At 41.2% G+C, this 27,669-nt stretch overlaps 2 protein-coding genes across 9 annotated transcripts in view; both read left to right on the top strand.

Moving 5' to 3' along the window:
- ATP13A3 (ATPase 13A3) overlaps window positions 1-17,741 on the top strand; it is an 80,916-nt gene extending 63,175 nt beyond the window's left edge. For 5 of the 8 annotated variants that reach the window (XM_073804040.1, XM_033855630.2, XM_033855632.2 and 2 more), the window contains 3 exons: window positions 5,757-5,837; window positions 7,448-7,537; window positions 14,267-17,741. In XM_073804040.1, coding sequence (XP_073660141.1) covers window positions 5,757-5,837; window positions 7,448-7,537; window positions 14,267-14,464 — 369 coding nt within the window. In that variant the 3' untranslated portion in view covers window positions 14,465-17,741. Of the gene's footprint in view, window positions 1-199; window positions 3,522-5,756; window positions 5,838-6,446; window positions 6,489-7,447; window positions 7,538-14,266 lie in introns of those variants that run through there. The other 3 variants (XM_033855634.2, XM_073804041.1, XM_033855635.2) reach the window with 3 other exon arrangements.
- A 4,975-nt stretch (window positions 17,742-22,716) lies between these two features.
- GP5 (glycoprotein V platelet) lies at window positions 22,717-25,470 on the top strand. The gene has a single exon (XM_019922293.3). It carries the CDS (start codon window positions 22,717-22,719, stop codon window positions 24,424-24,426), a length of 1,710 nt encoding a protein of 569 aa, XP_019777852.1. The 3' UTR covers window positions 24,427-25,470.
- Window positions 25,471-27,669: the final 2,199 nt, after the last annotated feature.

Here is a 27,669-nt window from a genome sequence, read left to right as displayed (position 1 = left end):
TCAATTATTACTGATTGTCTGAGGAGTAATAGGATCTGGGATAGCAGTGGTAAATAAGACAGTAGTGGAAAATGACACATTAGTATCACATAGCCAAATGAGACTTCTGGATGATTGCTAGGGCTTAAGATCTGTCCCCCTCCTCTGCTCTTATGTTACTGGGGAAAGAAACTAAACTGTCTTTGTTTCTTTTTTCCAGGATCTCTTCTTTCCTAATTTTCGAAGATCCAGTTATATTAACCCAAAGGGAGCATAATTAAAACAGCAGCCTTTATTGACTACCTGATATTTTTCTTTCCTGTTTCTTCATTCTTTGCTTCTAGTTCCATTTCCCTTTGTCCACAAACAAATTAAATGTCCCTTGGTCTTTAAAAATAAAAGAACATCGATTCCATTATTTGACCCGTCCCTTACCAACCTACTTCTTGAGTAGTCTGCCTGTGCTGCCTCATCACGTGCTGTCCATTGAGTTCTTATTCTCGTTCTCATTAAAAACTTTATGAAAGATGAAATACTTGTTTTGTACAAACGAATATGCATACACGTTTAAGTTGTTAATCATAATAGCAATAAAATAATACCTAGGAGTCCAACATGTAACCTAAAAAAAAGGTAGCATTACCAACACCAGTAAGGCTCTATTGTGCACCTTTCTCCAAACACCCAGAGGGAACCACTACCTCATTGTCTTACTTTTCACTATACCATATATGTATGAAGTCTTAAAAGATAGTTTTGCTTACTTTTGAACTTTATGAAAATGGTATCTGGTGATTGCTGCTTTACTCTGACTTGCTTTTTCCCAAAAGCCTTATTACGATGCTGCATGCATTTCATTTTCATTCTATATAGTATTCCGTTATAGGAATATACCATAATTCACTTCTCAGTTCTCCACTGGTAAATAACTGGATTGTTCATAGACTTTTCCTGAATTAATGGTCCTGATGTAAACATTCTTATACACGTCTCTTAGTGTAAGGGAGTGAGTAACATCAAAGAGTTCATCCCAAGTACAAGCAGCAAGGGGGTGGTACAATGCTGTTGAGAATTTAAAACCAGCAATAAAGCCCACTAAACGTCCATCTGCTAGAAATATCACCTTGTCGTGGGAATTCTAAACAATGTCAGTGGTAAAATACTCCTTCCATTACCACCTGCCCTACCTTGGCATACCACTAGGGCAGACCGTCTTCTGGTGTGTTCTAGTGTAAGTTTGAGCATGTGCTCTTTAGCTTTCTGAGGTTCCAGTTGTTTTCCAAAGTGATTATACCAATTTATACTTCCATCAGTGTATGAGATCTTTTGTTCCACATCTTTGCCAATGTTTGTCTAGTGGGTGTAAAGTGTGATATGACTTTGTAAGTAATTTTGATATATGGTTGGATAGGACCCCTACCCCACCTCACATTGTTCATCATGATCTTTTTGGCTGTTCCTGAGCTTTTCCTCCTCCGTATACATTTTAAGTTTATACCAGGATAAGCCCTCTTGGAATTTTTATTAGAATTACACTGGGTTTATCAAAAAATTGAGGGGGAGAATATCTCTATTTATTCAGAATATCTTTCTCCCTAAAGGTGTTTTTTTTTTTTTTAAAGAAGATGTTGGGTGGTAGGAGATTATTAATTTATTTATTTTTGCTGTGTTGGGTCTTTGTTTCTGTGCGAGGGCTTTCTCTAGTTGTGGCTTGAGGGGGCCACTCTTCATCGCAGTGCGCGAGCCTCTCACTATCGCGGCCTCTCGTTGCGGAGCACAGGCTCCAGACGCACAGGCTCAGTAGTTGCGGCTCACGGGCCTAGTTGCTCCGCGGCATGTGGGATCCTCCCAGACCAGGGCTCGAACCCGTGTCCCCTGCATTAGCAGGCAGATTCTCAACCACTGTGCCACCAGGGAAGCCCTCCCTAAAGGTTTTTATACACATTTTTGTTAGATTTATTCCTGTAGTATTATGGTTTTTGTTCCTCTGATAAGTATCTGTTTAAAATTGTATTTTATAGTCCTTTTATGCTGGTGGAAACAGTGCAGTTAATTTGGGTATTCATCTCGTATCCATCAGCCTTGTCAAACTTTATTCTTAAAATTTTTAGATTCTCTAGGATTTTGTTTTAGACAGTTATCTATAAATAGTGACTTTTTTGGTTTCTGACATTTCAGTCCTTATTCCTTCTATGTGTTTTGCATGTCTGTTAACCACACGAATGTTGGTGTGATAGTGATGTACTTGTCCTGTTCCTGACTCTACAGGGAGTGTTCCTAGTATTTCACCACTGGATATATTGTGGGCTGTAGGTTTCTGGTATATACTCTTTATCGGGTTGAGGAAGCTTATTTCTATGGTGTTGTTAACATAAATAGACGTTTAATTTTATCTAATCCTCTTTCTACAGCTGTTGAAATGATCACATAGTGTTTCTTCCAGGAGAATGTGGTGAATTACAGTTAACTGATATTCAAATGTTGAACCAACACCATTCCTAGAATAAATCCAACTTGGTCATGATGCATCCTTTTTTATATCTGCTGGATTTGGTTGGCTATGATTTTGTTTAGGATTTTTGCTTGTGGCTGCATGAGTGAGATCAAACTTGGTTTTCTTTTCTTGATGTATTGACAGGTTTGGGCATCAAGCTTATAAGCACGTTATGGATGAGCATTCCGCTTCATGGACTTTCCATATTTTAACTGATCCCTTTAACGGATATTTAGGTTGTTTCCACTGTTTTGCTATTATAAACAATGCTGTATTTGCAGGTTCTTGCACACTTCATTAAGAAGGACAAACGCATATTTAGAGGTTAATGTCAGAAGTAGAATTGCTTGGCCCAAGGGTATCTAGAATTTGAATTTTTATAAATACTATGTTATTGAACTTTGAAAAGGTTGACAGTTTATAGTCCTACCAACAGTGTATGAGCATCTGTTTCCCCACACACTTCATTCAGGGATTTAGATAAGCACTTTAGGCAAAAGAAGAAAATAAAACACATTTATATAATATTTCTCTCTCACCGCATGCCTTCTACTTCACAGCCAATTAATTTTTTGAAAGAATGCTACATGCAACTCACCTCTCACACACTCATCAACTAATCTAATCTGGCTACTACCCCTGCCAGTCTACTGAAACGGCCCTTGCCAAGGCAATTAACAACCTTCTTGTTAAGTCCGGTGGATTTGTACCCCTGACGTGTGTGTGGTTTTCTTTTTCCCCTCAGTCTTACTTGTCTCCTCAGCAGTATTTGACAAGTTAGCCATGCCATCGTTCTTGAGACGTTCTCCCTGGAATTCTATGATGCTTTGCTTTCTTCTGACCTTTTCCTACTTCTTCTGTGACTCCTCATTCTCCATTGTGGTTCCAAACCCTGTGCCTGTGTCTTAAATGTTAGTGTTCCACACATTTGTGTTCTTGTCTTACTCTATCCATTCAGGTGACCTCATCCTTAATTGTGGCTTCCCCTGTAGTTGCCATCTATGTGTTGAAAACTCCTTTTTTTTTTTTTTGCAGTACGCGGGCCTCTCACTGTTGTGGCCTCTCCCGTTGCGGAGCACAGGCTCCAGATGCGGAGGCTCAGCGGCCATGGCTCACGGGCCCAGCTGCTCCGCAGCATATGGGATCTTCCCGGACCAGGGCACAAACCCGTGTCCCCTGCATCGGCAGGCGGACTCTTAACCACTGCGCCACCAGGGAAGCCCGAAAACTCCTGACTTTATACCCTTAGCCTAGTCTCACAACTGAGCTTTAACCTGAATATCCACTAACATACTGAACATTATATGCATGGTTCACCCATCAGTTCTCTCAGTCAACATTTAAAAAACTAAGCTCATCATGTTCTCCCTCAACCCTGCTTCGACTCTGTTTTTTTTTTTTTTTCGATTCTGTTTCTTGATACTCCCATTTATCCAAGGCAGAAGTATGTGTGTATACTTGTCTTTTCCTTCTCTTTTCATGGCCAGTCTGGTCCTAGATTTTCTCAGGTTTCTTATTCTGTATCCCTGTCTTTCTCTTTACTCCAATCCCATCTGCCACCTAAAAGGAAACTATTGTTTCCTACTCAAAACACTTCTGACCCCAGATGTGTGGGGTTGTTTCACACCAGCCAGTTCTCTGGACACCAACTGGGTGTCTTGCAGTTCAGTTTTAACACTAACTACCTGGGGCGAGCACAGACCCTGCGAGTTAAGGGCATGGTCCCACAGATTGCCCCCACTCCAGGCACCAGATGCAAGTCGCAGATTGTCACCTGTACTTCTTCTGACCAACCAGCTATAAGTCATGGTTCCCACAACCCTCTTCTCAGCTTTGGTAATTTGCTGTAACAGCTCAGTGAAACACTTACGTTTATTGGTTTATTATAAAGAATATAATAAAGGTACAGGATACAGCCAGATGAAGAGGTACATCAGCCAAGGTCTGGAAGGGTCCCGAGCGCAGGAGCTTCTGTCATATGCCATTGGGATGCTTCACCCTCCCAGCACACGGATGTGTTGACCAACCCAGAGGCTCTCCAAACTCTGTAGTTTAGGGATTTTTTTAAAATGGAGGTTTCGTCATATAGACATGATCAATTATTAACTCGATCTTTAGCCCCTCCCCTCTCCCTGGTCTTTCTGGTGACCAGCCCACATCCTAAAGCCCATCAAGAGTAGCCTTATTAGGGCTTTCCTGGTGGCGCAGTGGTGGAGAGTCCGCCTGCCGATGCAGGGGACACGGGTTCGTGCCCTGGTCCGGAAAGATCCCACATGCCGCGGAGCGGCTAGGCCTGTGAGCCATGGCCACTGAGCCTGCGCGTCTGGAGCCTGTGCTCCGCAACGGGAGAGGCCACGACAGTGAGAGGCCCCCGTACCACAAAAAAAAAAAAAAAAAGAGTAGCCTTATTAGAATGAAAACATTCCTGATACCCAGGAAATTCCAGGGGATTTAGAAGCTCTGTTTAAGATATTCCTATCTCTCCCACCACTCAGGAAATTGAGTTTATATATAAACTCAATTTATATATAACTCAACTCTCAGATATAAATATATCTGAGACCAGATATATTTATTTCTCATTATGTCTGCCACCACTGTAGTTCAGGCTACCATCGTCTCTTGCCTGGATCAGTATAGCAGTCTCCACCCCTCAAATCCTTGCTGAGCCGTAAGTGTCTTTCTAAAACATGCTTTATCATGCCACTCCTCGGCACTTGACACAGGCACTAGTGTGTACCTAGGTACTCAGTAAATATTTGCTGACTGAAGAGATGAATGTATGGAGGAGATTTATTTCCTTCTTTCTTCTTCTCTTTTTTTTAGGCCTTAGAAATTAATCACAGGTTTTAAAGTGAAAACTTCCTTCTTAAATTGATCTGCACAGTTCTTTTTATGAATTTGTCTTTAAACAGTGTAGAGTTTTGAGTAGTACTTCATTATTAGATCAGTATCTACTTCATTGTTTAAAGATAGGACTTTATTTTTAAAATAGAGACTTGTTAGAAATTCATGATCTAGTAGAGCATGGGCTTTTGAGTTTGAATAGGATTTGTCTCTTAAGTTCCACCACTTTAATGTATCTTTTAAACCTTGAGTTACTTCACTTAGCGTTTTATCATCTGAAAAGTGGGTATAGTATCTACCTTGTGGCATTGTTGAGGATTGAGTAGATAGTGTATGTGAAAGTGTTTGGTGTATAATAGGAATTAAATAAATTTGGAAATTACGATATAATGCTATATCAACTACGTACTATATTAACATAATTTTTGTCTTACAGATAGTGTGTGTACCATATCAGTGGCGTGTAACTATGCTCATCATTGTTCTTGTCAATGCCTTTGTTTCAATCATGGTAGAGGTAAGCACTTTACATAATTAAGTGGCTGCCTTGCTGCTTTGCAATTCTTGGTGATTTAATGGTAATGGGGGAAATGGATAGGTAACATTATGGAAGCCCACAAAGAATTTCGGTTTCATTGCAGTTAAATTCATTTAGCCTTCTCTTCTCAACTTTTCCATGAGCTAATAATAGTCATATTGAGAGATAGGACGGAATTCCCTGATGGTCCAGTGGTTAGGACTCCGTGCCTTCACTTTCGAGGGCGTGGGTTCGATCCCTGGTTGGGGAGCTAAGATCCCGCATGCCATGCGACGTGGCCAAAGAAAGAGAGAGATGATTTAGCTGAAGTCATAGGTGGGAGAAAATAAGCAGTTATAAATCAAAAATTAGTGACTGAGAGAAAGGAGAGAAGATTGGTGCTCAGGTGGCCCATAAACTGGTAAACCAGTGGCCATGAAATCAGAGCACCACCCAAGTCCTGTGATGTACAGTAAAATCTCCCATTTAAGGGAGGAAAGGGAGGGGGCTCTCTCCATGAAGTATAGTAAATCTTAATCATTAGAGAGTTTATTGAAATTGTAAAATAGTGACCATGATGAACTTACCCAGTCTCAGCCTGATTGCTGGAACTTCTTCCTTGGTATTTACTTCTAAGTTTTCCTTAGAGGGAAGAGGTCTTAAGTACTCTTTGATCCATTTTATACTGTATAGTTATTCTCCTACTAGGATGCCTTTAGGTCAACTTCTCTAAAAGGAGATAGTAGGTTCTCACTTGCTGCTTATTAATAAAATTTGGTCTGTTCTCAGAGCTACTATTATTCACTGTTACAATAGCAGTATGCCAAATGAAGAAGGAGATACAGTTGTGATTTTTAAGTTAAGGCTTTCATAGAGTAGGCTTTTGAATTAAAATTAGGTAATTTGTGGGAAACATGTATACTTTAAAGATAATGGCTGTAGACTTGGAAATTATGTTTAATTTGATATTTTTCTAAAAGATGACTTGGTATTTAAATTGGGGCCATAGTGGACAGCATGGTTATTACGGTACTGATCTTTTTAAGTTGCCCATTTTAATGTATTTTTGCTGTTTTATGGACAGTAGAAAGCATGTCCAAGATACTGTACTTTAAAAGCTTTCCTTTTTCTATAGTATAAGTTCATCTTTTCACTCAAATGTTATTTAAGATAAAATCTTTTTATAAAACAGAATTTCTAGGGAATCCTTTCTTAATCTCCCTTAATTTATTCTTGCTTACTATCAAAAGAATTATTTTTCATCATATGCATATAGATATAGTTGTATATAGATAGAGATAACTCAATTCACTGTTAAGAAAAATACTTCAGATTATAAGCATTATTTTAATATGGGAAAGCCCTGAGGATTCATATAAAAGCTATACTTCGTAGAAAATTTATCAAGAATTTTATGATGATTTATATTTGTTACAAAAGTCCTGTTGTTATTCTTTGTCCTTTTGCAATGTAAACTGAAATCCTCTCTATGAAAGCCAAATCATGTTTTTCACGTATGTCTCAGCATTGTGTGAGCCTTTTTAAATGTACGCATTAATGAACAATGACATAGTCATTTTTAATTCTTAACTCGCTGGACTATCTCTCAGAACTTCTTCCTTGACATGGTCCTTTGGAAAGTTGTGTTCAATCGAGACAAACAAGGAGAATATCGCTTCACCACCACACAGCCACCACAGGTTGGAAATCAGCCCTTACTCTCAATTCTTCACGTCAGTTGTGTACTCTGCATTGTGTAGGGTGGTGTTCTGTTGTGTGTTGCTCAACCTTTTCCTCTATGCCTGGCATTTCATTTTTTTGTAAGGAGTCCTAGAAGATTCATGGCAAATATTTGTTACAGTCTTTTTAGGACTTCAGAAATTTCATAAGTCTCTTTTCCATTCCAATCCGTATCTTCTCTGTGTGTGAAGGTCTTGTTCTCAGTGGTAAATTTTTCCATTTCTGTCTGGCTTAAATTTTATGTTTTCGGTTTTTATGAGTCCCATTAGAGGCTAAATGAGATTCATGTAAATAAAGTTATGGAATGGGAATTGTTTCTTCATGGATCAGAGTCCAAAGGTCAAAATTCTGAGGAATTATTTCTGATTTCTTGTCGGTTACTGTGCCTTAATTTTGGGTGACTTTTTGGTTTTCCCCAGCATATGTCTCTCATCATTTAGAAACATTTTCAGAGAGATAGTGTTCATTTTTATACAAACCATGGTTTAAAGACTTTTGACTTTCTTTGTGGTGAAAAGAAAAGAGAAGCAGATGAATAAAACCCATTTTTTGGTGTTAGGATGTTGAAATTCTTGACAGAAAATATAGGTTAGTCTCGTTTTTTAGACCAGTACCATTGAATCACAGCTCTGAGCAGCTTTTTGAGTATAGAGAACTTGACAGCATAAAGTTCCACTCCCTCATTATTGTGCCCATTGCTGTTTGTAGGTGGGCGATATGCTTTATACACATGAGTTCTAAACCTGTCACTCATCCCAAGCCAGAAAGCAGCTTTCCGAATTCAAGAGGATTCCCTGGCGTGGGTCACTCACTTATTTTTAGCCTTCTTTTACCTGAGTAGCTATGTCCTGAGCTTTGCTTTGGTAGTTCATCAGGCTTGATGCCTGGTGTAGCAGTGTCACAGGATCACTTTATAAGAAGTTCTGTAGAGCACCATTTCCTTTTCTAATGCTTGATGATGAGTAAGGATAGTTTTGTAATGATGTGATAAGTCTGGAATCTGCTTTAGTTTCTTTTTCTCAAAGCAGTGTAAGGCACAGTTGTCCCTAGTAAGTATGACCAGAGCTGTGTTAGAGAGAGGCTCAAGTCCCTGAGCTACATCTCCTCTGTGTCTTGGTTACCTCACTACATTTCTTCAAAGGGTTAACTTCGGGTCCTATCATCAGTCCTCATATAAAATATTTGTACTGGCAAGGCCTTGGCCAAGGAAAACATTTCCATTGTTTTTAGCTTTTCCAAAGAGATCTCCAACTATTGATCTAAACAGGAAATGCAGGTTCTGAAGAGGAGCTGTACCCTAAGTCAAAAATGGGTATCATAAAGCTCCTTTAAAACATTTGAATTGGAAAGCCTTCCTTACTTTTCAACCAAAATTAAATGGCAGAAGATTCTATAATTTGCTACATCTTTTTTCTAAAATTGTGTCCTCATTATTTTTAAGAGTTTGTGCCTCTTATGTGAGGTTGTACCTCTGAAGTGTTCTGGGGAGAGAGTGGTCTGAGCAGGGAGGCTCCCACCGGCCCCATGTGTTTACCAGTTCTGAGCACCACTGAGTAGACAAGAAGTTTGGCCTTCAGTTTCCAGGGTCATGTTTTAAGAAAGCATTTTTTAAATCATTGGCTTCAGAAAAGAGAGTTCTTATAACCTCTTAGCACAGAATGCTGTGCTTTCATCTTCCAACGCTTCCGTTTGTAGTTTGCTCTCACTGTTCATATTTGTGACCCTTGGAGAGCCCATCCGTTAGTCAGATTACTGTAAGGCTGTAGTTCTCAATTAGGGGTAATGCCCCCATCCTCCCAGGGACACGTGGCAGTATCTGGAGACATTTTTGTTTGTCACAATTGGCAGGGGTTGGGGGGTGGGGGTGAGGTTGCTCCTAGCATGTGGTGGGTGGAGCCTGAAGATGCTGCTGAGTAAACATCCTACAGCAGCGCCCACGACAAAGACTGTCTGGGCCAACATGTCAGCAGTGCCGAGGCTGAAAAAGCCTGCCATAAGGTGAAAAAGCAAAAGCAAGTGAAGATGAGAGTGACCTGCTACACCTAGGAGCCCATTCTGTGCTCTTTCCTACCAAGAGTCCCATGGGGTCTTCTAAGATCGCAGCTCTCAACCTTCTCTGTTAATGTCGGGGGAAGAACAGCCATATTTCTTCATTCCTTCCTTACCATATAAACCCAGACACCATTGAGTAAGGTTTGAAGTTTCACAGCTAAAGACCCTGGACTAGGCTCCAGGTCTTAATGCAGTTGAGTTATGAAGTCGAGAACCTCACCTAGAAATCTCAAGTAACCACGTCCAAAATATCTGGTGATCTGCAAGACAGCTATGTAACACCTCCAGAATCCTTCCAATCTTAAGGTGTTTCTAACTTCGTTTTATACATAAAGAAACAGCATTCAGTCAACTTGCCGTGGTTATGCAGCTTATGAGTGGCAGAGCTGGGAGTTGAAGCCAAGGTTTCTGATTTCAAGAGGAGTGTTTTTTCCACTGTGCCACACTGTCTCACATTATGAGGCCACAGAGATGCAAACTAATAGAACAATCAAGTGACAAAATGGAGACAAAGAACAGCTACTGTTTTCAAAACCTACTTTTTATGGTAGATACTGTGAGGCATTTTGTATAAATTCTCTCTAGTTGTTACAACCACCTAAGAGGTTAGGGTAGAGAAACCGAAGATATCCCTGTCTTCACAGATGAGGAAACAGCGTTAGAACTGGAATTCAGGTTCAGTTTTATCTGGGCCCAGGACGTAATATTTCTGTAACAGAAAGCCTCCATCTGTTCTTTAAAAACGAAATAAACCTTTAGGTGTCATTTTATTTAATAGTAGACATTTTAGATATTATGTTTATTTGGCCCACTGAACATACATACAGCTGATCTAATTTAGATACAGAAAGATTTTTATATAATAGTCACTTATTTCCTACAGTGGTTCTTTTTCTTATTAATGCACAGTGGCCTCAGTAAATGTCCATTGAATCAAATTGAAAACAGGTTAAATAAACCATTTGTAAATAATCAAAGTTAAAACTTTTATGTAACTAATTATTTGTTTTTCTGTAGTGATCTTTAGCAGCTCCAGATGTTAATACTTATTCTCTGACAAAAAAAAAACATTCTTGAGATGCAGTGATTTTCAAGTAAGGATACTCATCACAAATGCCTTGAGCTCCACCTTTGATCTACTGAATGAGAAGTCTTCAGTGGAGGGGCCCATCACCTGTGTTTTTCTGTACAGCTTTACCCGTGTTTGAGATCTGTGCTTCATATTCTCTTTCGAAGAAGCGTTTGTGCCTACCCTGTGTCTGGTAAACTGAGGCTGCTTAGTGGTTAGATGTGGAACTGGAGTCATACCGTCATGTATTTTGGTAATGCCTGAGAATGTGTCCTGATTATGTTTCCCTTTTGGGGGAAAAATCCAGATGTTAGCTGTAGTCTTTATGCCACTTAGGATATTATTCGAGTTTATTTAGATAGAATGCTCATTCTGATTGTGTTTGTCTTATATTCAGGATTGGTATGGAAGAAGAGTTTTATGAAAACCACAGCACCATTACAACATTTTCCCCATAAGCATGGCTTTATATCTTACATACTGCCTATGAAAACATTTCCTAAAAGACACTGCTAGTAGTTAGCTGGCATTGGGGTTCTGGAATGAGCAGCTTGGACTGGTCTAAAAAGCAGGAGAATTTTAGCTGTAGATCTTTTTAAAAGTTCTTTGTGTTTTTTCTGCTGGGCTGTGGTAGCCACTTTGCCTTCTCTGAGGGATACACTTGGTTATTTAACCACTCCTTTCAGGAGCAAATCACAAGATCCAGTTGCTGGGGCTCCTGTGTTCTGCTTCAGAGACTTACCCTAGATGTTAGGCGAGGCCTTGGTGCTCATTCTAAGCCCCGTGACGCTTCATCTCTTCCCTCTCCTTGTGCAGTGCTTGCCTTTGTCCTGTTGCCACTGTCTTTTCTCCCTCGATTTAGTTCTATTCTAGCATGCCTGTAGCACTGTTTATTTTCTGTACCAGTGAATTATGTTGTTTAAGAATGTCTGTGGTATGCTTGTGTTTGTAAATGAACAAGCCTATGCTTGCTTATAGTGTATTTTTTGTGTATGCTGTTTGGGGGAGGTGAGGGTACAAGAACAAAATATGAGTCTAATTGTAGTGGAGGGGGAATCCCTAGTGTTCCTTGTGACTGAATTTATTTTTAAAATTATAACAGGTGTATGTTGCTTTTAATAGGGACATGAGGATTTTTGTTTAAAAAAGCATGCACATTAATGTGAAAAGAATTGTGATTCAATTGTGATTCTGTTTGCAGTGGATTTCATTTTAATTTTATTGCTTGCCTCATTTTCCACAGGTGGGGAAATGATGGATTTTATTATTTTGTGTGTGTGTGTGTATGTCTTACATTTGAATACACTTGGCTGTGACTTTCCTTAACTCAGCCTGTTTTGCATTGCTTTCAGCCCAGCTGGCTCATCTGGACAGACAAGGCTTATATGTTTCTGCCTTTTTTTTTTTTTTAAAGTCAGCATTCACCATTCGCCCTTTTCTGTGATCCTTTAACAATGCTACTTGCTGTAAAATAAAAAGTGACAGCTTTCACATTGATTTAGGAACAATGAATTTTTTTTCCCCTGCAATTAGATGGAAGAATTTAAACACCTTGGGGAAGAGATAGGTCCAAGTAGTGAACTGTCGCCTCAGATTAAATATTAAGGTTTGTCATGTATACACCTGTACCGAAAAGGAATTCTTTGTTATTTGGATCACCTGAAGAGTCCTATAGCTAACCTCTTCTATATTCTAATGCTAAATGTTTTCTTGTGGACTTCCTTTGAGGTGATGGTAATAACTCTGCTTTTAGCTATGACAATAAAGAGGCTACTAGATGAATAATCCTCAAATCTGCATCCCCACTAACCCACCCCACCCCTAATCTGTATCCCCACTAACCCACCCCACCCCTAATCTGTATCCCCACTAACCCACCCCACCCCTGATCTAATATAACTTACTTGTGACAAACCACAGTCTTTGCCTTTAAATTCTTGGTAATGGTGCAGCTTACACTGTTTTGTCGACAGAGTAAACTAGAAGGCCTTCAAAAGCATGTCGTTATTGTGTATCACGCTCTCTGCCGCATGCCCACCCCCAGTTTTGAAGAAGGAGAGAGTAGTAGGTTCCTGGTGGTTGTCTCAGTACGATGAGACCTACCAAGTCAAAGTATGAAAAAGTTTTAAAGAGTTTTCATTTTAAAGTATTTTTGCTATTCTCCATTGGCCAATTTAGAAACCTGTGTTTCAGGGTCTGTGTTATAGCAAATTTGCCTTTCTTGATCATGAAGATATTTTGAGAGTTAACATTAGAATGCTTCCGGAATTTTGTGAGATTACAGCTGACCCTTGAATAATGCCAGGGTTAGGGTTGCTGACCCTCCCCACAGCCAAGAATCTGCTATGATTTATATAGTTTATAGGCCTTCTGTATACAGGGTTCCTCCATATCTGCAGATTCAGCCAACTGTGGATCATGTAGTACTGTAGTATTTGCTAAAAAAATCCACATGTAAGTGAACCTGCACAGTTCAAACCCGGTGTTGCTTAAGGGTCATCTTTACTTCAGTTGAGCTTAGACCTGGTTGTAGCCTAGGTTATATGTTGATGGCAAAACAAAACAACCTGGGATTTAAATTTTGCTTTGTAGAAGAAACATCCAAAATAGTTAAGAATTGACTGTTCTTCAGAGGTGAATATAACTACAGGTCTCAGTATAGTCATTTAGTTTTATTTCATTTATTTCCGGTTCCAATTAAGACAAATTCTGAGGGCCTGTATTGAATTTACATTTTTGTACAATAACCAGGGACTCTGCTTTCTTGTTCTTCAAGAACTATTTATCTAAGATCACATCCAGTAAAAACACTGGGATTGATCCGAAGGAATTCTGTGACAGCAGAGCTTTTTATAATGAAATAATACTAAGAATTAGTACTTGCTTTATAGTTTTGTATGTACCTCTTTCCAGTTGTGGAGCACCAAGGGGAAACCATCATTATAAAATAAAATTGTTTTTATGTTAATGAGAATGTGGTTTTAAAAGAAGTGATTGACATTAAGCATGATCTAAGTTCTGATTTTGACCTAACAGTATTTACATAATGCTTTGAAAGGTGATATTAACAGTAGCAGTGGTATCTTTACAGTGTTTTCTTTCAAAAATGATCAGGTGGTTAAGTTGCTAGAAGCAGTAGTACCAAAAGATAGTTTAGGATAGAACGAGGGTTTTCATATTAAATATTAAAAATTTTTTCTCTGAATAGTTCGAAGTTATTCTTAATACATCAGATGTTTTATGTTATGGAATCACAGACTCCAGATATACAAGTTATTTTTAAAATGTATCTGCATACAGGAGGAAGTAGGACCATAGAACTAAATAAAATGAAGTATAAATTACATGGATACTTTAGAAATATAATCTTAAAAAAATAATGTTCCTAAATAATGGAAAGCTGACTGTTTTTTAAGCGTGGATTTTTTTTTCTTTCCTTCATGTATTTGTTGTGCCCAGAAGTAATTTCCTCTTATTTTTCTGTGCTGATGAACTGTGCTTTAACAAACTTGTTAAAAACAACAGCTCTTAATCTACTGGGTGTTCCTCTTTTTCCTTATTTTCTTAGGAGTCAGTGGATTGGTGGGGAAAATGCTGCTTGTCCTGGGCCCTGAACTGTAGGAAGAAGATGCCAAAGGCCAAGTACATGTATCTGGCCCAGGAGCTCTTGGTTGACCCGGAATGGCCACCAAAACCTCAGACAACAACAGAAGCGAAAGCTTTAGTAAAGGAGAATGGATCGTGTCAGATCATCACCATAACATAGCAGTGAAGCCGTCTCAGTGGCATTCTAGTAGCAGTATTGAGGAGAATGTAAACGTAGGACTTAACCTGATCCTGTGCGTCAGAATGGCACCCCTTCAATTTATGTCCCTTCCAATATAGTAGCTGATTTGAGGGGTTTTTTTAAAAACAAAACAAACAAAAAGAGATTAGCCTGTCAGTTAAATTAATAATCAAACTTCAAAGTCCTATCCCTTCATTCAGTAACTCTAAATATTATATATATTTCCAGAACTGGCTTGACTGTTATCCTCAGTGATACTCTTTATAGGGTACAGAAGAAAGTTGGTATCTGGAAGGTGTTTAGATATTAGCTTCTAAGACTTTAGTTTATGCCTTTAAATTTATTTTCACAGCCCCCTTATTAGAAAAAGTCATCATTTATTTACAGGCCCTAAATTTGTGGTTGATAAATAAAATGGGTGTTAATTAGCCTCCAATGAAAATAGGTACAAAGCCTGTTTTTATTTGATTTCAGTATTTCTCCCAAAGAAGACTTAGTATGCATACCACCAGTTCCCTTTAATAGCATAGAGTTAGGAGTGAGTTTTATGGTGTTGCAACTCAGGTAATTTCCATTTATGGTTTTATATTTTCTGTACAAACTGCCTGGGTTTTATTTTTTCTAATCAGCAAGGTGCTTCACTGCCTTCTTGAGATGTCCCTCAAAGCTATTAAATGGATCTTGTGCTACGTCTGGTGTCAGTAGTATAATTTGCTTTAGTTAAATGTTGTTGAAGCCTTTTCAGTAGGAAAAAAGCTGATTTCTTTTGGCAGTAGATGTAGATCTCCCTTTCTAATATCTCTTCATACCTATTTTTTTCCTCTCAGGCTTTATATTATTTTAAATGTCTTTTTATTTTCTCCTACGTCTTTAATTACCTAAAGACATAGGATAATAGTTTTTTGTTTTTTAGTTTTTTGAGTTAGAATTTTACCTCCTAAAATTTTAAAGGTTTGATGTATGTCTCTCCTGTTAATAATGAGGCTTAAAAAAATGAGTGGTTTTGAATGACTGCTATTTTTTCAAAGCTGTATGAACCTGGCGAGTTTGTTTTATGCCATTAGGTGGCGCCAGAGGTCAGAGTTTACCTATTTTGGATTGGGTGTTTACGAATGAGCATATTTGGTTGTGGAAATTTCTGGGAGAAAAAAAAAATGAAATAAAGTTTAAAAGAAAAGTCATTCATTGAGCCAAAAGAAATGTGGAAGATATTTTTCACCTTTCTGTTTTGCCTGGTTAATGTTTAAATTCTAAACAAAATTAAGATGATTTAAAAATGCCTTTATAGGTAAGATCCAGCAGTTTGGCAAAGACCAAAGTTCTGATAAACAAGAAAACTGATACTGCTGTAAAGTGGACACTAAACTACTAAGACTGTGTGATCTTATCCTGTGCTCTTCCTTGACCGGTAGCATGCTTGTGCTTTCTACTTCTAGCTGATCATTATTTTCCTGATACATATTTACCAATTTGATCAAATGTTACCCAGAACCATAAAACCAAATGGTTCTCATTTTTTATGCTGCAGAGACCTGATGATTTTTGGTTAACTGTAGAAAAATGTATGTTACACTCAGGATCACTGTTAACTGCTGTGGCCACTGATGATTCTTACAAAAATATAATCAAAGTTTTCCATCAGAAAAGTATGATACTATATTAATACACATTAGATGATAAGAACAATTATTCCATGAATGATTCTATGAAGCTATGCATCTTAGACCTCTTGAGCTGTGATTAGCACTGTTTTTATAGTTACTTACTCTCTTTATCATTTTATAATTTCCACATTCAGTTCACTTCCAATACATACGAGTGATAGTCTTCAGTGATCTCCCACAATTGTAAATTTTATTCTCTGATTTAAATACTGAAGCATATAATTAAAGTAATTGCTAAGTAGCAGCTTAAAAATCCAACTGTCAGATTGTATTTAACATCTTTAAGAGCATGATCATAAAGAGCTATATTTTTGACAACCTCCCCCCTTTTTTAACATTTAGATTTTATAAGGGTTTTATATCACATCTGTCCATATTGTTTTCAAAGGAATGAGGTTTTTAGGTAGGTGGACAAAGCATTTGTAGGAGGTTAGATTTGAACATAGACAAGGTGGGTTGTTCAGGTTGAAATGGATGGCTTCCAGAATGTGATTTGAAGAACGCCTGTGAGTCCAGGTGTGGGTCCTACTTAGTGCCATAGATAGATGAGTCCTCTCTGTAGGTCACCATTACATAGTAATCTTGATTCTGAATTTCACATTAAATTATTTGAGTGTATACAGATCTAAATTTTAAAATCTGTACATATGTTATTTTGACGTATTAAGATGAATAAATATTGCTGATTTAAATTTTATTTATGCACATACCTAAAGGACAGAAATGTCCAGGAAAGTAATTGTTAAATAATATGTAACTTTTTAACTTTTTAAATAAATAACAAGATTTTTAATGTGTGTCTCCCTCAGGGTTGTTTAAAGGTTTTTTTCCTCCCTCAGATAGAAATAGTGGTAACTATATGTTTTGTATCTTCTAGCACCAACTGCTGTAAAGCAATGCTGCAAATAATGCTTGAATAAAAGTGGCTAAGCCAACAACAAAGTAAAACCTTTTTATATTAGTTTTATAATCCCTACATTCGAAAGCTTTCCAAATTGTACTTGCATTTAAATAAAACTGTTGCAGTTTTTACTATTCATTTTGTTTCCCATGTTTATGAAACTACTGCACAGTTTCAAAGGCATGGAAAATTATATCATTGTTTATGTACTCTGTTCCCCCAAACGGCTATGGATCCAATGTCCAGAGAAGAGCAAAATTCCAGCTTTAGAAAACATTCTAAGATTTCATGCATGCAGTTTTGACATATCTGAAAATAGGCTTTTTGTATATTTATGGTGGGAGGTGGTTGGGAACTTTTAACAAAATGTTAATTTTTGTACAGTCTGTAGGCATTTACACATATTTTTAATGTATTAAGATTTGGTAATTATGTGCACATTAAATTAATAAAATAATTACTTCCTGTTATGATTTGTGAATTCCCTAAGACTTTGGATTTTTTTAAGTAACTTTATATCAGAAATGATACTGCATCTTTATATTTTTTAAATAGTATTGCTGCTCAAGAATGGTACCCTGATGTCAAAAAGGCATACGTTCAGAATTGTACATTCAGCACTGTAAATAACCTTATGAAAAATTTTTGATTGAAGCTGTTCAAAATAAAGATTTGAATAATATATATAACATTTCTTTTTTCTGTGTCTTTATATACGTTTGTTTGCTCTTTAGTTGCATGAATACTGCCCAAATACTCTGGATTTATTTTCCTGCTTAATACTTCCCCCATTTCTCTCTTTTTTTTTAACTTTGAATTTTTCAAGAAAATAATGCAACTTTCCACACACCACGTCATGTCTGTGACCGGCCCGTGGAAACCCATCAGTCAGATACAGTGTAGAGCCAAATGTTAAGCCTCAGGAGGTCTGAGGGAAATGGTGAAATAGAAGACTAGGGGCTTAGAATTTATTAGTAGTTGGGAAGATCAGACGGAAAGCTAATGCCATGTAAGCCATGTAAGTTTGAGGGGAAGCGGCATCCGTGGATGCAAAAAGAGCGCTCCATGGTACAGGAGACCTTGGAGCTGACTACTGGCCATAGGAATCCCGGAGAGGGCAGGATGTGCTGGGCCTTGTGCTTGGGTGGGAGGGCTTTCTTGTGTCACAGGTTCTGCAGGAGCCATGTGTCCTCTGCTGTGGGCCATGTGGATGGTTGGCTGGTGTGAGACCTAGTTTGAGCCCAAGTTCCTTCCATTCTCTGTGGATTGTGTAGCAAATGATCGTGTCCCTTGCACCACAGCCTGCAGGTGGCAATACAGTTCTGCATGTCTCTCCTTCCTTTTCCCCCTCCATCACTGCCAGGTGCTTTACTCTGGGTATATACTTACTGCAGGGAAGGACAGAGGGAGTTCTAGGAGTTTGAATGAGATTGTCCGCGTACCAAGTTGGGGTTGTGGTTACTCTACAAGTACAGAGAGATCGCTGCTGTGCCCTGGCCTTGGAATCTCTCCCACGGAGGAAGAAAAGCGTATCTCCTTCGGTAGATACCTGGTTTTGAATGGCCAAACCCTGTAAGCCAGGGTTCTGCTACTGATACAGAAGCTGCCACTTAGGACAGCAGATTCCCGACTTGTTTCATGGATCCAAAATCCAAAGGACTTGAAACACTGGTGCCGTCATTACTTCAGTGCTCAAAGTACTTCTCAATACCTCATCAGTTTGCTCATTGGATCAACTCTGCTCCTCCACTGTCTGCAACTTCCGTGCCCAGTGTTCCCTTCTTGGCCCATCATAATGTCCTCTCTTCAAAATAAAACTTGGAGGTAATTCTCACAGGAGATCTTCCTGGGGAAATGGGCTAAAGAAGCTTCACCCGAACTTGACTCGAAGTCGTACTCTGATTACCCCACAGTGCCTTTTCCCAGGCCTCTGTCATGCTGGCTTCTGGCATCTGATGGGCAAGGGGCCTTTCACTTGGTCTGCCTGTGTGACTGGCTCACTGGTCACCAGGGGAGCTGTTCCAGGCTCTGGAGCTTCTTCCCTTGATGTAAGCGGAAAGACCGCTCAGTGGCTTTCCCTGTGTTTTAGGACTGCATATGCTTAGAAGATCATTTCAGTCCCTTCAGCATTTAATGGGCTTCGACTGCATTTGGCTACACTAAAGGCTGAATAGATTTCAGTTCCTTTTCTATAACACCTGACAATGTCGATTTGGGGGACTTTTTTCCCAACGATAAAATAATTTAAGAGCCACTTCTGTTGTACCACTGCACTCAGATTCCAGAGGTTAATGTTTATTCTTTTGCAATTCAAGCATTGACTTTTCCCAGTATTTTAAAATACCTATATTCCTACCTTTTTTCTTAAATAATGCCATTTTCCCTTCCAAATCCTTTATATTTGCATTAAAAAAATTTTAAGTGACATTAGGCACATTTGATAAAATTTCAAAGCTCACAGAAAGGTATATAAGGAAGTCACCTTTTTCCTGGTTTCTCCCCCAAAGGGGGAATACTAAAGTTTCTTGGGTGTATTGTTCTAGAAGAAATATATATGCACATATGTTTTTAAAAATCCTACACACATAGAACCCCATGTTATATGCTATGCTGCCCTTGATTTATGTCATTCAGTGTGTTTTAGAAAGTTATGTCAGGGACTTCCCTGGTGGTACAGTGGTTAAGAATCCGCCTGCCAATGCAGGGGACCCGGTTTCGAGCCCTGGTCCGGGAAGATCCCACATGCCGCAGAGCAAATAAGCCCGTGCACCACAACTACTGAGCCTGGGCTCTAGAGCCCACGAGCCACAACTACTGAGCCCGTGTGCCACAGCTACTGAAACCCGCGTGCCTAGAGCCCGTGCTCCACAACAAGAGAAGCCACCGCAATGAGAAGCCCGCGCACCGCAACGTAGTCCCCGCTCGCCGCAACTAAAGCCCACGCGCACCAACAAAGACCCAACACAGCCAAAAATAATTTTTAAAAGTTATGTCAGTACTTGCAGCTCAAATCCATTCTTTTCAAAGTCTGCAAGGCATCCTATTGCATGGATATACTATAATTTAAACGACTACTTCCCTATTGATGGTCATTTAGATTTTCTTTTTTTTGTATTAAAATCCTGCAAATAAGTTTTTGTGTACATGTCTTAATGAGCATTCCCATAGGATATATTTTTAGCAGAGGAACTGCTGGACAAAGAATATGTATGTTTAAAATTTGGTTGATACTACTAAATTTTCCTCCCCAAAGTTTGCTACCATTTATATTCCCACCAATGTAGTATAAGAATATCTACTTCTTCACACTTCATAAAACACTGGATATTTTCAGACTTTATATTTCAGTGTGGTGTTGGTATAGGGATTATCAAATAGCCCAGAAACAGACCCACACAACACTCATCAGATGTTGATTTATGACAGTGCTGACATTGTAGCTCTGAGGGAAGAAGGGATATACATATATAGGAAAGCTGGTTATCCTAATGGAAAAAAATAAAATTGTACTTACATCATACACAAAAATCAATTCTAGACAGATTAAAGACCTAAATGCGAAGGACAAAATTCTAAAATATAATAATAAGGTGTTATAGGAGAATATTTTTTGGCTTGAGAGGAGAGGAGGAATTATTTTAATAGACATAAAAAAACAAATCTTAAAGATTAATAACTCTGCCTATATTAAGACTTCTGTCCATCAAAAGACAGAAAGCAGGTGGAAAGGCAAAGCACAAACTAGATGAAATATCTGTAACACCTACAGTTGACAAAGGATTAGTATCCAGAATACATAAATAATGCCTACAATTCAGTTTTTTAAAGACACAATCATACATACTTTGCATATAGAAAAATGGTCAAAAGAACCCAAATTTCTCAGAAGATGAGGCACAACTGTCCCTTAGAAATATGAAAAGATGCTCAAGTTCATAATTCAATAGGGAAATGAAAAATTAAAACCATACCGAGACAATTATTTCACACGAATGGCAAAAATTAAATTTAAAAAATCAATTCCAAGGCGTGGGTGGAGATGTACGGGAACTGTCATACACAGCAGGTGGCAGCATACATTGGCACAACTACTTTGCAAAGCAGTTTGACATCCCTATGTTCAATTGAACATGTGGACACCCTTCCTTCAACCCAGCAAGGCCATTATGGAACATATTTGAGAATGTTTTTAGCTTTACTACTCCTAAAATGAAAAAAAAAAAAAAAATGAGTAGGGCACTTGAGAATGTCCTTAGCCTTATTCCTAAAAGGGGGAGAGGGGAACTGGAGTAGAACTGGAGCGAAACGGCAGGAAAAGGAACACCCAAAGGAAGTGTAGCCCAACCAGGGGGGCGGTTGCTGCAGTGGCCCAGCTGTGTCACTACTGGACACACATCACAGAGTCATATTGTGCCTCTCGGGAGAAACTGCTCTCCCTCCTGCTCTTATCATTCGGCTTTGGCCATAGGACTTGGGTGATATATGGTCTCTTTTTCAAAGTTTGAAGAGATTCGTCATTAAAAACCAGAATATGCCCTCTGAGATAGGGTCCTTAACGTGACTTTTATTCTGGGAAAGCCTTTATCCTCAGGATGCAAGGATACTTCCCTCTTCCTCTGGAAAGTGCCCGATCACATGCAAAGCTCTAAGCCTTTCAGTTGCTTTGGGGTGCAGCAGCATTTCAGGTAAGGCCAAATATTTTAAAAATTAGTATGGGCAACTGGAGGGCTCGGTTAGTCTGTACGGATAAGAAATAAAATTTAGTACAAGAAGCAATTCGTTTAAAATTACGTGTAGGAAACATTGTTTTGGCCGATTAGTATTGCTGTATTTCACAGATAATTCAGTGCCACGAGTACTCATTTTTATTTAAGCATCTTAGAAGTGATAGCTCCTTATTTATGGCTCAATCAGAGATACTACTCTCAAATTCTAGCTCTGGGACCCTGGTTAAGTTACTTAACCTTTCTGTGCCTTAGTTGCGTCATCCTTTAATTGGGGATAATATTAGTACCTAACTGATAGGGTTATTGTAAGGATTAAGTGAATTAATTTAAATAAAGTGCTGAGAACAATGCGTGGTGTAAAGTGATAGGTACTATTACCTACTTTTCTCAGTGTGGTTCACTATGATGGGGTGGTCCTGTTTTAGAGTAAGTTGGCACTGAAGATACAGCATGACTGTGATAAAAGGAATCAGGTGATGGTCGCTGCTGTTTTAACAGACTTTGCTGTTCCCTTCAGGGCTGTAGGTCATAGCCACCCCAGGCTAAGTCATGAAGTCAGGAGCAGGGCTATGTTCACAATGCACACTGCTCTGTGATGTCTGTGAGCTTGACTGTGAGAAAGATTATTTTAATTAGTTCTCTCTATGTAAAGGTTTAAAGGTGTTGACTTTTCCATAGCTTGAAAACGCTTTCATTTCAACGATTTGAACTAAGAGTGGAAAATCACTAAAACGAACGAGGCCTCGTAGTGTAGAATGAACGTCTTTTCACCACCCAGGAAAATCAGCACTCCTAAGAGGGAGACTTAACTTGTACCTGGGTAACATTCAAAGTCAGTGATAATCCTGGCGAAAGGATCATGCAGGGTTACAAGACTGAAATTCGAGCGTTTGTCCTTTGTGTGCTGCCCACAGATTTGCCGCGGTCGCCTTTCCAGACATGCTGAGGAGCGCTCTGCTGTGCGCCGCGCTCGGGCTCCTGCGCGCCCAGCCCTTCCCCTGCCCACCCACCTGCAGGTGCATTTTCCGCGACGCCGCGCAGTGCTCGCAGGGTAGCGTGGCGCGCATCGCGGCGCTCGGCTTGCCCACCAACCTTACGCACATCCTGCTTTTCCGAATGGGCCCCGGCGCCTTGCTGAACAGCAGCTTCAGTGGCATGACCGTCCTGCAGCGCCTAATGCTGTCCGACACCCACGTTTCGGCCATTGCTCCCGGCACTTTCAACGATCTGATAAAACTTAAAACCCTGAGGTTATCGCACAACAAGATCACTCATCTTCCAGGCGCGCTGTTGGATAAGCTGGTGCTCTTGGAACAGTTGTTTCTGGACGGCAATGAACTAAAGAGCCTTGACCAAAACATGTTTCAGAAACTGGTTAACCTGCAGGAGCTCTTTTTGAACCAAAACCAACTCGCTTTCCTCCCTGCTAGCCTCTTCACACACCTGGGGAACCTGAAATTTTTGGATTTATCGGGAAATAATTTGACCCACCTGCCCGAGGGATTGTTTGGGGTCCAGGTTAAGCTTGAGAAGCTTCTGCTCCACTCGAACCAGCTCGTGTCTCTGGATTCGGGGCTGTTGGATAGCCTGCGCGCCCTGCTGGAGCTGCAGCTCGACAGAAATCACATCCGTTCCGTCGCACCCGGCGCCTTCGACCGTCTGCGAAGCCTGAGCTCTTTGACTCTTTCTAGAAACCGCCTCGAGTTTCTGCCCTCTGCCCTCTTTCTTCATTCGCACAATTTGACCTACCTGACACTGTTCGAGAACCCGCTGGAGGAACTCCCCGAGGTGCTCTTCGGGGTGATGGGCGGCCTGCGGGAGCTGTGGCTGAACGCCACCCAGCTGCGCACCCTGCCTGCCGCCGCCTTTCGCAACCTGAGCGGCCTGCGGGTCCTGGGGGTGACGCTGAGCCCGCGGCTGAGCGCGCTCCCGGAGGACGCCTTTCGGGGCCTCGGCGAGCTGCGGGTGCTCGCCCTGCGCTCCACCGGCCTGGCTTCCCTCCCCGCCGGCTTGCTCCGCGGCCTCGGCGGGCTGCGCCACTTGTCGCTGCGCCGCAACCGGCTGCGGACCCTGCCCCGCGAGCTCTTCCGCAACCTCAGCAGCCTGGAGGAGGTCCAGCTTGACCACAATCAGCTTGAGACACTGCCCGGAGACGTTTTTGAGGCTCTGCCCCGGCTGGCGAAGGTCCTGCTGGGGCACAATCCCTGGCGCTGCGACTGTGGCCTGGGGCCGTTCCTGGCGTGGCTGCGGCGGCACGCGGGCCTCGTGGGTCGAGCCGAGGCCCCGCTGTGTCACGGCCCCGGGCCGCACGCCGGCCTGTCGCTCTGGGCCCTGCCCCTCGGCGACCCCGGCTGCCCGCGCCCCGGGAGCACGCCTTCCCGCCGCCTTGCCCTCGGCTCTTCCGAAGGCCCCCAGCAGCCCACCCTGCCCGCCGCCCCTGCCCGCGCTTCCTTGGGACCCAAGCGCTCCGAGTCCTGGGCGTGGGCCCGGCCGGTGGCCGAAGGCAAAAGTCAGGACCAGAGCCTGTTCTGGGGTCTCTATTTTCTGCTTTTAGCTGCTCAGGCCATAATAACCGGGATCATAGTGTTCGCGATGATTCGACTCGGCAGGCTCTTTCGGAAATTAATCAGAGAGAGAGCTCTGGTTTGAGGCAATGGTAAAACCTTGCAATTAATTAAAACGTGACCAGGGTATTGTCAGACGTGGCTCTGGAGAGAGTCCCGACGGGCTGCCGCTGTCTTCCTCCTGCTTCCTCTTCCTCTTCTCCCATCTCCCTCCCTCCCTCTCTCCCTCTCTCCCTCTCTCCCTCTCTCCCTCTCTCTTCCCCTTTCAGTCTCACCTCCCATTCCCACCCCCGCCCCATACCATTTACAGTCAGAAATTGTGGCTGCCTGCTGTGCCTTTGTCTCCTCCGTCGTGTGCATCAGGGCGCGCGGGCAGTGAAGGCCCCTCCCAGTGCCCGCCGTGCCGGCAGGAAGAAGGGTTCTCTCCACTGTTTTCGGAGGGAAGGTGCAAAGGAGGCAGCCACCTTCGGTCCAGGGCCCGCCTCCCGCACCTGGCAGGTGTCTGGTAAATGTTTGTGAAATGAATGAATAACATGAATACAGGGGAATCCAGTGATAATGGCTTTTCCTAGCGGAGAAGATGGAGTGCTCGCTTTATCTACTTTTATTTGAAAAGCAGAATTCTTCCAGTTCTTGGACTTCCCTGGTGGCGCGGTGGTTAAGAATCCGCCTGCCAATGCAGGGTACACGGGTTCAAGCCCTGGTCTGGGAAGATCCCACATGCCGCGGAGCACCTAAGCCCGTGAGCCACAACTACTGAGCCTGCGCTCTAGAGCCCGTGAGCCACAACTACTGTAGCCCGCGCGCCTAGAGCCTGTGCTCCACAGCAAGAGAAGCCACCACAATGAGAAGCCTGCGCACGGCAAGGACGAGTAGCCCCCGCTCGCCACAACTAGAGAAAACCCGCACGCAACAACGAAGACCAAACACAGCCAAAAATAAATAAATAAACAAATTTATCTTAAAAGAACTTTTCAAAACAAAAAAAAGAATTTTTCCAGTTCTTTTTCTGTCCTGTTTCTTCTCACTTTATGTATGTCTGACCTGTAGGCTGAGAGAGAGAAAACCCAGCCTTCCCTCTGGGAGCTCGGTGCCCAGAGCAGAGCCCTTACAGCAGGCTCCGGGCTGAGCGCCGAGGAGCGGGGGAGGGGCGGGCATGAGAGCAGGTGGGACGGGGGTTAGGGGAGGAGCGGGGACGTTCGGGAGGTCTAAGTGTGGGGCTGGGAGCGCCCAGTGTCCACGGATGCGTGCCCGTGAAGCGCTGCTCTGCTTGTTCACGGGGCCTGTGAGTTACTACTTGCTTCCTACAGGGGTGAAGACTGTCATTTTGACACTGGGTTGGTTTTCATTTCCTGAAACTAAACGCTACCTCATTTCACAAGCATTTACGGAGCACCTGACAGTGACAGGTGTTCATGAATGTAATGATAAGCTTGGGTTTTAGTTTATTATGCTCGGATCACGTTCTCATTTATTACAATTGAAGGCAGTAAAACTCTTGTTGCTTTCATTGGGTGTCTGCTTGTGAGAAGCAGTGGTTAAAACGCAGGCTGGAGAGTCGGAAGGGTTCAGATCCCACCTAACTAACTCCATAGGACTGTGGGCAAGGCACCTGAATTCTCAAAGCCTTGGTTTCCTCAAAGGTATAAATAGTACGTGCCTCTTAGAGTTGTTGTGAGAACTAAAGGCAATAAAGCATCTGATGACAGCCCAGTGCCCTGCATGCAGTAAATGCTCAGTAAATGGTAGCTCTTATTATTAAAGGGCAAGCAATTATTACTGCTGTCATCATTTCAAAAGAAGAGCTTTGAGCTGTTCCCCCGCCTACCATGTATATAAAGATGAGAGCAAACATCCTCAAACTGGAGATAGCATTCAAGTTAGTCTTCACTTGTGGGTGGTCTCAGCCCTGTGTGGTCAGGCTCTGTGCTCAGGGTCCAGAGAAATAGGTCCTCCAACAACCACTGGATGTGGAGCAGAAAGAGCTGGGCTCCTGGCATTGTAGGTGCACTTCTCTTTCAAGGCCAAGTTCACATGTCTCCTCCTGGTGAAGTCTTCCCTGACTGTCCTAGCAGATTAAAGCATTCCCTTCTGTGGGCCCCCGTCTCAGGCTCTCTGGCACTAGGCACCCTCCCACTCCAACTGGTTCTGCTCACCCTTTGCTCTAGGGGTTGTGTGTGTGTTTATGTGCCTCCTTGGCTTATTTATTTACATTGCTGCAAATTTTGAAACTACCTACAGCATGAAACTCATCCTCTGCATATAGTATTCTTCAACTCTTCTGGGCTAACACATTTTTGAGATTTAGCCACATGAAGCATTTGGCTCTAGTTCATTCATTTTAGTAGCTACATAATATTCTATTGAATGAATAAACCACAGTTTATCTGTTCTCTTGTTGATGGACATTTACTCCCAGTGTTTTTTCTTTTCTTTTTATGGCCCATTACTCTACATCCTTACCACCTCTTGATAATGTCAGAATTTTTAATTTTTGTCAATCTGATAGGTAAGAAATTGTATTTCATTGTTGTTTTATCTTATATTTCCCTGATAACTAGTGAAGTTGAACTTATTTTTAAATGTCTATTGAACGTTCAGATTTATTCTTAGAATTATCTGTGCATATCTGTCAACCAACTTATAATGGGGCATTTTGTCTTTTTGGTATTGATTTCTAGGAACTCTTTACATATCCTGGACACTAATCTTCTGTAAATTATATGCTTTGCAAGTACCTTTTTTCTGTTCTTATTTCACTTTATTCATACTATCTTTGGGGGAGCAGAAACTTTAATTTTAATTTAGTCAAGTTTAACAATAAAACTTTATAGTTTGGGCTTTTGAAAAAAAACTCTTGTCTTAAGAAAATCTTCCTGGGGCTTCCCTGGTGGCGCAGTGGTTAAGAATCCTGCTGCTAGTGCAGGGGACCTGGGTTCGAGCCCTTGTCTGGAAAGATCCCACGTGCCAAGGAGCAACTAAGCCCGGGTGCCAGAGCTACTGAGCCTGCACTCTAGAGCCTGCGAGCCACAACTACTGAAGCCTGCAAGACTAGAGCCCATGCTCCACAACAAGAGAAGCCACCGCAATGAGAATTGAGAAGACTTCACACCTCAAGGAAGAGTAGCCCCCGCTCGCTGCAGCTAGAGAAAACCTGTGCGCGGCAATGAAGACCCAACGCAGCCAAAAATAAGTAAATAAAATGGATCAATTTATATATAAAAAAAGAAAATCTTCCTACTCTCAAGCCATGAAACTACTCTCCTTTATTTTCTTCTAAAAGTTGTAAAGTTTTTCGCATTTAGATCTTTAGTCCACATGGCATTTA

Source organism: Tursiops truncatus, chromosome 4 (assembly GCF_011762595.2).
Source record: "Tursiops truncatus isolate mTurTru1 chromosome 4, mTurTru1.mat.Y, whole genome shotgun sequence".
NCBI classification, from domain to species: domain Eukaryota; kingdom Metazoa; phylum Chordata; class Mammalia; order Artiodactyla; family Delphinidae; genus Tursiops; species Tursiops truncatus.
Note: the sequence above shows the minus strand (reverse complement) of the source record. Positions and strands in the feature narration are given on the sequence as shown.

What these genes read in the sequence shown, in the direction of transcription:
- GP5 (XM_019922293.3), top strand. Translation starts at nt 22,717, where the DNA reads ATGCTGAGGAGCGCTCTGCTGTGCGCCGCGCTCGGGCTCCTGCGCGCC.